Source organism: Phalacrocorax carbo, chromosome 1 (assembly GCF_963921805.1).
Source record: "Phalacrocorax carbo chromosome 1, bPhaCar2.1, whole genome shotgun sequence".
Lineage (NCBI taxonomy): Eukaryota > Metazoa > Chordata > Aves > Suliformes > Phalacrocoracidae > Phalacrocorax > Phalacrocorax carbo.
The window spans coordinates 195,923,386-195,934,024 of NC_087513.1; the positions used below are offsets into that span (position 1 = coordinate 195,923,386).

The following is a 10,639-nucleotide window of genomic DNA, read 5'->3' on the forward strand; positions in this document are numbered from 1 at the left end:
GCCTGCGCGCGCCGCAGCCGTTGACCCGTCGGCACGCGTACGGCCCAACGGCCGGCGGCGCCGCGCGCATGTGCGGGAGAGGGGCGGTGCGGTGCTTGTCGGTGGGGCCGCCCTCGCGCGCACGGAACCTGCGCAGGCGGTTGTCGGCAGCCGCCCGGACCGCAATTGGGGCTGGAGTGCGCCGCTCGCACACCCAGGGGTTGGTGTCGTTCCGGCGTGAGGCGGCGGTCGCTCGTGCCGTCAGGAGGGGACGGGAGCGTCCAGTGGGGCTGTGCCGCGTCGGGCCGGGCCGCCTCCCCCCAGCCCCGGACTGCAGGCAGGGACGGGCTCTCGGGTCTCCCCGGCTGCGCTCTCGGCAGGCTGCCCCGGGGCAGGCGGCGGCATGGGCGCTTCCCCGGTTTGTCGCAGCGGGTGATGCCGCTCCCGGTGGGCAGGGCAGGGCCGGGCCGGGCCGGGCAGGCGGGGGCGCGGGCGGCGCTGGAGGGAGGGGACCGGTCCGTTCCGAACCGACCGGTGGCGGTTAGTGGCGGGGCCCGAGCGGGGAGTCTGGGGAGGAGAGAAGCGGGAGGACGTGGGCTGCCTCGCCCGGTTGTGATTGGCCGGTGGCCGCCAGCTGGACAGGTGATTGGCCGGGAGCCGTGTCAGTCACTCCACTCATCCTCCCTTCCCCCAGGCGTCTGGCAACAGGCACTGCCCGGGGCTGCGGGGGTGGCCGGGCCGGGGGCCGTAGGCTGGGGGCTGCCGGCTTCCCTGGGGCGTCCCTTGGGCCGTGGGGGGAGGGACCGGCCCGGGCTCTCCCGTGGGGAAGAGCCGGAGAGCGTGAGCCCGGGATCTGCAGGCCCCGGGCTGGGGCTGGGGCGGCCCGGGGCTAGGGTCCTTTCGGGTGTCCTGTGGCCCACTTCTTGATTACCTTCTGATTCTTCCTTCGTCCTCCTCTCCTTCCCCAGACTCTGTGGGGTTATCTGGGTTTGGTGTTTTGGTTTTTTCCCTGGGTTCCCCCTCCACCCCCCCAAGTCGGTGAGATCATCTCAGCCGGAGGCTGCAATGTGACAGAAATGCTAAGTAGTCCTGTGGCTTGGGGAGGCTTCCTCATCTAGACGACTACAGAGTTTCTGTAGTCGTCTTGCTTGCAATCAGGTGGTAGTCTTTCAGAAAATGAATACCTAATTGAATTGGGGGCAGTAATTCATGGAAAGAGGCCAAAACCTAAAAGCATGAGGTATATATCGCTTAGATAAAAATAAGTGTAAATCTTTGAGAATGGGCCGGAGTAACTATGAATTAAGAACTAAAAGAGTTAGTCTTAGGTTGAAAATTCTAGAAAAATGGAGGTAAACTGTTGGCATGTGGCACCTGTTTCTTCCTTTGCAAAGAGTAGTCCTGAGTCATAACTGGATTTCGATTTCAGTTTTTTACATCTTGGTAGTTAATACCCTTCAACTTTTCAATACTCTGAAATATTTTACGTGCCAAAGTACTTCATTTCAATGCAGTTAATTTAATACCCTTCAACTTTCACTACTCTGAAATGTTTTAAGTGCCAAAGTACTTAGTTTTGATGGCATTTGATAAATATGGATAGTAGTTGTCATCCATGCAGTTATGTTAAACAGATGGGACAACTGAAGGCTTCACACATCTTACTGTTTCTAAGTGAGTCATTTAAAGAGTGTGACTAATCATCCTACCATACAGTTATCAACAAAACAGCAGTTTTCCTTCTACACCCCCCACCCCACCCCGAAAATATGAAGAAGAGATTTCCAGATTTTCTGTGGATGAGAGGCAAAAAGTAAAGAACCTCTCTTTTGAACAACAGTTTAAATTTAGATTGGGGGGACTACATGTGGTGGACTTCTCAAGAATTTGTATGTCACTTTTTTCTGTGCAGCAATATGGTGATATATCCAGACAGTCGGTTAACTTGCTATGGTCGTTGTCAGGCAAACAGTAATGCCTTAGTTGTCATAAGGCTTTGATCTAAATAGCAACTCTGCATGAAAATAAATGGATTTTATCTGTCCTATTTTCCCTCTGTGCTTTATTTATCTCAAATTTTAAGTCAGTTGGAACAGAGGCACTTCAGTGCAGTGTGGATTGGACATTTTCATTATAATAGTCAAATAATGGGTGTCATCAGGGTAATAATATCGCTGTGTGTTGTGGGGGGGGGAAATTGCATTTGTTTTGAGGAAACCAGCATAGTAAGATGAAGAGATGGCTGAGAAATTCGTGTTTAGAAACACGATATGAGAAGTGGCCCAATTTGAGCATAGCCCATGTGGGAAATGGAAGTCAGTGATTACCTACAGCTTGTGAGCCGAGCCAGGAGGGCACAAATACTATGGGAACAGAAAATGTATTGAAGGGGAGATACTTAGATTTTATTTCTTCTCAGTTAAGTGCATTAAAGAGCTGGGAGGGCAGTGTTAAATACATTGAAATGCAATATTGGATACAGGAGGCAGATGAGTGATAAGATTGGGGAGGGCTGTTCAGGAGCGCCATTACCCATGGCGTAGTGTGCGTGTGTGGGGAGGGGAAGTAGCATATGGGGTGGAAAATAAGGAGATGAAGGATGCATCAGAACCGATCCCACAAAGTGCATGAGAAAGGTATATGAAATATATGCCAGCTTCTGCTGTTGACAAATACATTTTCTGATTCTTTGTATCTGTTGGCAGCAGTGATACAGATTTACTCTTTATTGAATGTATGTCTAATAGTTAGTTGGTTTAGTCTGTTTGTTGCATCACCTTTCCTGTGAAGACTAATTACTGATCAGAGTGTGCAGAGAATGCTGTTGTGTGTTTTCCCCATAACTAATAATTGCAGTGACTTTATGTTGTTGAATTGACCAAACAAAAAAGAAGTGTTTACCCAATGACTTCCATTTCACATGTAAGCAGAATGGTGCTGTACAGTTGGATTTTTTGGCCTGGTAATCTTTTCTTTATGGTGTCTGCCTCAGTAGGTATTACAAATTGCTTTTTTGCATTGAAAGGATGACGCTTCGCTTTCTCTTTGAAATTGAATGTTGAAGAACAGGTTTTCTGTAGGAAATAGAAAAGTTGGGGAGTGGTCTGACACCTGATGTTAGGACTCAATCCTAGGCTGGAGCGAGCTGGTGATGGCTCAGAAATCAACAGAGATGATGCCTCTTTGATACTGGAAGGCTACTCATGCCCTTAAATATTGTGGTCCCACTGGTTAATATTTGAAAAGAATGGAAGAACTGTGGATGAAGTACAGCCTTTTTTACACCAGTTTTCTGGAGCTGGGTATCCTTTTCTTAGCTAGTCCTTGGATTAGAGACCACAAGGGAAATATACTAGTAATGTCAGAATGTCAAAAGAGTTAGTTCCAGCAAAAATGTATCTGTAGGCTTTGTGTTATGTGAGGGGTGGTACTGAATGAGGTACTAATCTAGTCTTAACTGCTTGTCAGTAAATGTCTCAAGTGGAAGATGGTCTTCTCCAAAGCAGTAGCTGTGGTTGTCAGGAGTCTACACTGGGTAATTACACTCCAATAATTGGAGAAAAATATTTTTAGTGACATTTTAGCTTTTAAAATACGCCTGCTGCTGTGGTATTGTGCTTGGGAGAAGGGAAATAAATTTTGTTATTCCTTTAACTTTATTCTATAATATCCTTATTTAGCTTAAAAGAAAAAATCCCTCACAGTCTTCTGGAGAAATTGATGCGTTATGGCCTAGACAAGTGGTCTGTGCAGCGGGTGGGGAACTGGCTGACAGGCCGCACCCAAAGGGTGGTAGTAAATAGCTCTTTCTCAAACTGGCAACCTGTCACTAGTGGAGTCCCCCATGGATTGATATTGGACCCAGTGTTATTCAACATCTTTATAAGTGATCTGGATAACGGCATCAAGTGTAGCCTGATGAATTTTGCTGATGACACCAAGTTGAGCGGGGAAGTAGACACTCCAGAAGGGAGAGATGCTCTGCAGGGAGATCTGGATAGGCTGGAAGAGTGGGCCAGCAAGAACCTTATGAAGTTCAACAACAAATAAGATCATGCACCTGGGAAAACATAATCCAGGAGTGCAGCACAGACTGGGATCCACCTGGCTGGAGAGCAGCTCTGTGGAAAGGGACCTGGGGCTCCTGGTGGACAGAAAGCTCAACATGAGCAAATAGTGTGCTGCTGCGGCCAAGAAGGCCAACAGGATGCTGGGTTGCATCAAAAAGGTCATCACCAGCAGAGAGAAAGAACTCATTATTCCACTCTACTCAGCGCTTGTCAGGCCACACCTGGAGTACTGTGTCCAGTTCTGGTCCCCTCTGTACAAAAAGGATGTGGACAGGCTGGAAGGGGTCCAGAGAAGGGCCACCAAGATGATCCAAGGACTGGGAAGCCTGCCATACCAGGATAGGCTGGGAGAACTGGGTTTGTTCAGCCTTGAGAAAAGAGAGGCTCAGAGGGGATCTCATCACTGTGTACCAGTACTTAAGGGGTAGCTACAAAGAAGATGGAGACTCCCTTTTTACACAGAGTCACTCAGAGAGGACAAGGGGGAATGGACAGAAATTGCTCTTGGGGAGGTTCCGATTGGACACCAGAGGGAAATTTTTCACACTGAGGACAATCAACCTTTGGAATAATCTCCCCAGGGAAGTGGTTGACTTGGCCACGTTGGACACCTTCAAGAGTCGTCTGGACAGGGTGCTGGGCCATCTTGTTTAGACTCTGCTCTTCCTAGAAAGGTTGGACTAGATGATCCCTGAGGTCCCTTCCAACCTGTGATTCTGTGAATCCATCATTGCTCTTTTATTTTAAAGTTGCTGTACTACCTGGTATGTCCTTTCAGTGAGCAAAGGGGACCTCTAGCTATTTTTGAGCAAGCTAGAAGCAAAATACTTGCATAATAAACTACATTGTTGACTTGGCAAATAACATGGAGCTTAGTTCATTTTAATCATCCTTAGCTATTAATACACTAATTTATTTGAAAATGCTGGGAACTTTTTACTGTAAATTAGGTAAAGTCTTACTGTAATAACTGTGTAGTCTAACGTTATGGTTTTGTTCAGGAGAGCCCGGCATTATCATTATGGATCGCTCTCGGCACCGTGCAGGGAATGGCAATGAGCAGGCATCTTCACGAGAGCATAGTCATGGTGAAGATGAGAGACAGCGGCAGCTGGAGCGCCTCAGTAGGGAGGAGGCCTATTACCAGTTCATTAACGAACTAAACGAAGAAGACTACAGGTTAATGAGGGACCGCAACTTGCTTGGCACTCCTGGTAAGATTTGGATGCTTTCAGCAGAAAAGATGTAGTGTGAAGTTAACGCTCCTGCTGTCAGGCATCGTGTGTCATTGTATGACTCCAGTAGTCTGACATCTGTGGCTTTGTAGAAAGGAAAAACCCTCCATTTCCCTTCAAAATTTGTGATATTCTGTAAAAATTAACAACTTAAATAGATACTAAAGCTGAAATAAAAATATAACTCTTTCAAACGCGACAGCTCCATATATAGGTAATATCCAAACCCAAATAGCTAATACCCCCATATGCTAAATGACTATTTTGGGGGTCTTTGAGTTCTTACTGGAAGTCAGCATGCTCTTGACACACATTCAGCATCTTTTTTTCCTCCAGTCCAGCACCTACTTGCTCTGTTATCTGTGTACCTGCGTTACCATCTCACACTAGTCCTGTTTCTTTTCAGTTTCATTAATTTTACCTTATTTCTGAAGATTTTCCCTCAAGATAGAAAATACTGTTATTTCTCCATGACTGTGTCGACCCAATAATAACGTCTTATCTAAAAGCATTATCAAAATGTAAATTATTTCAGGGGAAATAACAGCAGAAGAGTTGCAGCAACGCTTGGAGGGGGCTAAGGAGCGCCTAGCATCACAGACTGATCTGGATAACAGAGAAGGTGAAGGTAGAACAGTTGGAGGTAAACATTCTTCATTGATATATATACATAGATACATATAGTACATGATGCATAAATATTGTTCTGCACAGATATTTAAGAGAAATGCTGAGAGATTTCAGTACCAGCCATTTCAAGTCTTGTTCTTTCATTATGCCTCTGTGGATTGTTTTAAAAGTAAGAGAGATTTCCTAATATATGAAACCAAACTTAATACTTCATGAAAACTGATTTGTCAGCCACAAATTAATTTCTCCTCTTTTCCTGGTTTCCCTTTGCTAGTAAACTTAATAGCATAAAAGTAATTTTAATTCTTGTAATTCTTAAAAGGTTTTATCATGTATTAGACAAGTTAGATCAGAAAAGAAGTTACTTGGGAAACAGTTGACCTCTCCACTGTTTTGTTGTTTCATTTCCATTTGTTTTAATGGAGTGAAGCTTCTATTACATGCACTGTCTGTCTTCACTTCCCCAGCAATGTTGGTTTAATCACTTGGCCAGTTCTGGCCAGATGTAGGAGAGGAACAGGCAGCTTGGAAACAAAGATACCAAAGTTCTTGCAGGTTTCATGAAAGTGGGGAGATGATGGAGTAGGGAGAGCTTCATCTGATCCCTTCAAGGGAAATCCTTTGCTGTGATCACGACCATTGGCTTGCTTTATACACACAGCACTAACCACAAAAATTGTATCTGTTCTTGAGCTTGTAGTTGGAGAGATTTGGGGATGGAGCTACAGATACTGTAGTAGGAAGAGAGTATATTTGCACAAAAGGAGCAAATCCGTCAAAACCATGCATCATTTATTCCACTGCTCATAGAAGACAATATTTTTTGGTGTTTTCCAGAAGAAGACAAAATCTGTCATACTTTTCCTTGCTTTATCAAAATCAGTTGACTAGGATACTTTCAAATCAATAGCTAAAGTGAGGGGCAGATACTGGACAAATACAACTAACTTTGGACTGCCAAAATCTGAACACTTCCTCAGAAGAGGCTATCTGGGCATATTAATTTCTCTGTGTATCTGCTGGTGAGACAAAAATTCTAGGTTGAACTGGTGAGTTTTGCTGATGTTTTTACACACAGCATATTTTCAGCAAAATTACATTAGCATAGCAACGTAGCTGTCCTGCTAGTGTAACGTTTCTGAAGTCAGGGCCCAGCAAGCATAGAGAATTTGGAGTGCATCGTAGTATGCTGAGTGTGCAGTTGTATGAATGTTTGCAATTCTTTGTTTCTCTCAGATTCTGATGTTCTTGGAGAAAGCTCAAATGGTGACTCTTTGCTTGAATGGCTGAACACATTTCGTCGCACAGGAAATGCAACTCGCAGTGGACAGAGTGGGAACCAAACCTGGAGAGCTGTGAGTCGAACAAATCCCAACAGTGGCGAGTTTCGGTTTAGTCTTGAAATCAACATAAATCATGAGCATAACAGTTTTGAAACTGCAGGCGAGGAGTATGTGGGTATAGATAGTAGCAGAATGTATTTAGAAAGAAGACATCAAAGAGCTGTCAGTCCAGTAACTCCACGAACGAGGAGCAGAACTGCAAGAGAGGCAAACAGTGAGGCTTCAAGCACTGCAAGGACCAGGTCTGTAAGAAGTTCTGTGGCACAAAGCTCTGAAGCAGCCTCTAATCCGGTCTCAGGGAGGCTCAGGAGTAGAACGAGGGAGCTGACGGGCCTTTCCCGAACGAATACTACACGTAATAATTCTGCGGGTACTGGAGAACAAAGAGAAATGCCAGGAAGAGGTACTTCTACAGGAGTCACAAGAGGTAGAACTAGAACTAGTGTTCGGACGAGTACAAACCAAAGACTAGAAATTCTGCGGCTGAGATCTACTTTAAGTAGTCGAAGCCGCTCTCCGCTGCAAAGGCAAGGCGATACTGCTCATTCTGAGGAACATGGGCAGAGGCAGGATAGAAATGCACAGCAAGTCACCAGAAGCAGGAGACAAACAGCTCAGCCTTCTCCACAGCCTGCCGAAGAGCAAGGAAGAGGTAATGCTCGGACTCCTCAGCTTTCCAGCTATTCCCCGTCCTTGGGAATAACTTTGGAAGAGGAGGAATCTAGTAGGCCAGTAGCTGCTGTTAGAAGGCATCCAACAATTACATTAGATCTTCAGGTGAGAAGAATTCGTCCTGGAGAAAACAGAGATCGGGACAGTATTGCCAGTAGAACTCGTTCTAGAGTAGGAATGGCAGAGAACACAGTTACCTTTGAAAGTGACAGTGGGGGATTTCGGCGTACAATATCACGATCAGAACGTGCGGGTATTCGAACCTACGTTAGCACTATACGAATACCTCTTCGTCGGATTTCAGAAACGGGGCTTGGTGAACCTTCATCAGTGGCTCTTCGATCAATCCTTAGACAAATTATGACGGGCTTTGGAGAATTGAGTTCTTTAATGGAAACTGAATCAAACTCAGAAGTGCAAAGAGGTGGTCATCGCTTACCGGATGTACAGTCAGAGCAGAATAACTTGAGTTCAGCCAACAACAGCAGTGATCTGAGTGAGGTTTCATCTAGAAACAGGCATGCACTAGAAGGCAGCAGGGAAACAAATGGACAAAGCGACCATAGTCAACGCTATGGTCACAGTAATGAAAACCAAGATAACAGGCAGTCTCAAGATGCTAACAACCTTGTGGAAAATGGAACGCTGCCCATACTTCGACTTGCCCACTTCTTCCTGCTGAACGAAGATGAGGATGACGATCGTTTGAGAGGTTTAACCAAAGAGCAGATTGACAATCTTTCTACACGAAACTATGGGGATATTCACACTGAAAACGAAATAAGTAAAACGTGTAGTGTTTGCATTAATGAATACGTAACAGGGAATAAGCTAAGGCAGTTACCTTGTATGCATGAGTTTCATATTCATTGTATCGATCGCTGGCTTTCTGAAAACTCCACTTGCCCAATTTGTCGGCAGCCTGTATTGGGGTCTAATGCCACAGACAATGGCTAGCATTATTTATACTGTGCAGTACTCAAGGATTTGCTTCTGCTCTGTTTATGAGGAGCCAGATGGAATGAATTGACTTGCATAGGGGTTCATTTGTGTGGGAAGTTTTGTTAAATTTCTTTAAAAATACTAGGAAACTTGTCTAAATCTAGCAATGTAAATACTATTTTTCTCCAAGTTCAGATCTAGGAGTACACATAGAACCAAACAATATTGGTAAAGTTTATATTTTTTTAGGTAATTTTGTTATGCTAAGCACTTTTGTAAATACAGAAATGCAATAGTTAATCAGTCCTGCTTAATGTATGTTTTTTTAACAGTGTAATGGACTCACTTTATTTAGATTACAAATTGTTTCACACAGACCCACCACTGTGTTGAAAAATTAGTGTCTAAATAGCCATTCATTAGCTTTTTGTTCTAAGAACAATTTCTTTTACAGAGAGTATCTTGCTGGACGTTTGCTAAAGATATTTAAGTTACTTGAAGTGCTCATTTTAATAGACAGTATATTTTTTTTAACATTGAAATATCCTTTCCAAAAACTTGCCAATTTGGTTCTATTTAAAAAAAAAAAGTTATGCCAATTTTTGCATGTGGTTTTACACAATGCTTAACGCTGATGAGTTCATATTCAAAAGTGGATGGGTTAGTGACATTATAAATGTACATAATTAAATGCTATCTTCGACAATCGCTGTCTTTTCAATGCAGGCAGCAATCAAATCCATAATAATTCCAAGAGGGCGTGTCTTACTGAACATGATATTTGCTCAAAGAATACATGAGCACTGAGGAAGCCTTTTTACTCTTCCAAATTACTCAATTGATATTCATGGGATTTTAACTGCCTTAGTTTAAAGAGGGAGATAATTCCTTGACCATTATATTGTCTACCATATGCATGATTTGTGCATCCTACTCCGAAAAAAAAAGGCTTGAAGTGGTTTTGTACAGAAATTTAAGGTACACGTATAATATTAGTCCTCTTAAAACATGTCTGAGGACCAAATGGCAAAAGACACTAAAAAGGACAAAATAAACTTCCCTTAAAGTCCCCAGGTTACTGTATAATTAGATATTAAACTTTATACCAATAACTTATAAAGAAATAAAGTTGCAAACTAAATAACTGAGGCTTTGTGTGAATTACTGTTGAGCCATATCCTGTAGATCATAAGAAGATTTAGTGTTCTTGATGCTCAGTCTTAGTTTTCTCTTTATTCTTTCCCTGGTTTTCCCCAGCTGTGTACTGTGTTTCCACCATGCGTGTATTAGCAGTTACAGTAGATAAAAATGCAAGGCAAAGCACTCTTGGGGCTTCTGGAAGTAAGCTGAGCCTTACAAAGCTCATCTGAGTGATGTGCATTTCAATCCTTAGAGAAAGGCAGAATTGTGCAATATTCTTATGTGTGTATATTCTGAGCAGTAGAAAGAGAACCTGAAGTGAAGAAGTCCGACTGGCTTACTCTGCATACACAAGGCCTTGACAAATGTACTTCTGTGCCAGGTGCTTCAGTTAAAACATCTGCTCGTGACATCCTTGAAGGGAAACTATAAAATCCTGTGTTGAGCTGTTGGATGTCTGCTTCAGTTTTGCAAGTGAAAAAACTTGTATCAAAAGTTCCACAAAAGTGCTTCTTTTTATTCCTAAAAGTAGTTCTGAGAGAGTCTCTTACGAGATTTAGCTGAGTTTAAGGATATGATTAAGATCTCTTCTGATGTGACTTGGACTGCTAATTATTGCAAACACTGT

General features: G+C 43.7%; 1 protein-coding gene across 4 annotated transcripts; it reads left to right on the forward strand.

Annotated features, from left to right (window-relative positions):
• Positions 1–90: 90 nt before the first annotated feature.
• On the forward strand, positions 91–10,015 carry RNF6 (ring finger protein 6). Of its 4 annotated transcripts, none has more exons than XM_064441123.1 (4): positions 91–199; positions 5,051–5,263; positions 5,820–5,927; positions 7,151–10,015. In XM_064441123.1, exons 2-4 carry the CDS (start codon positions 5,071–5,073, stop codon positions 8,884–8,886), a joined length of 2,037 nt encoding a protein of 678 aa, XP_064297193.1. In that variant the 5' UTR covers positions 91–199; positions 5,051–5,070; the 3' UTR covers positions 8,887–10,015. The 4 variants fall into 4 exon arrangements, with proteins under 4 accessions (XP_064297193.1, XP_064297195.1, XP_064297194.1 ...); XM_064441125.1 differs by having other exon boundaries at positions 119–426; XM_064441124.1 differs by having other exon boundaries at positions 120–397.
• Positions 10,016–10,639: the final 624 nt, after the last annotated feature.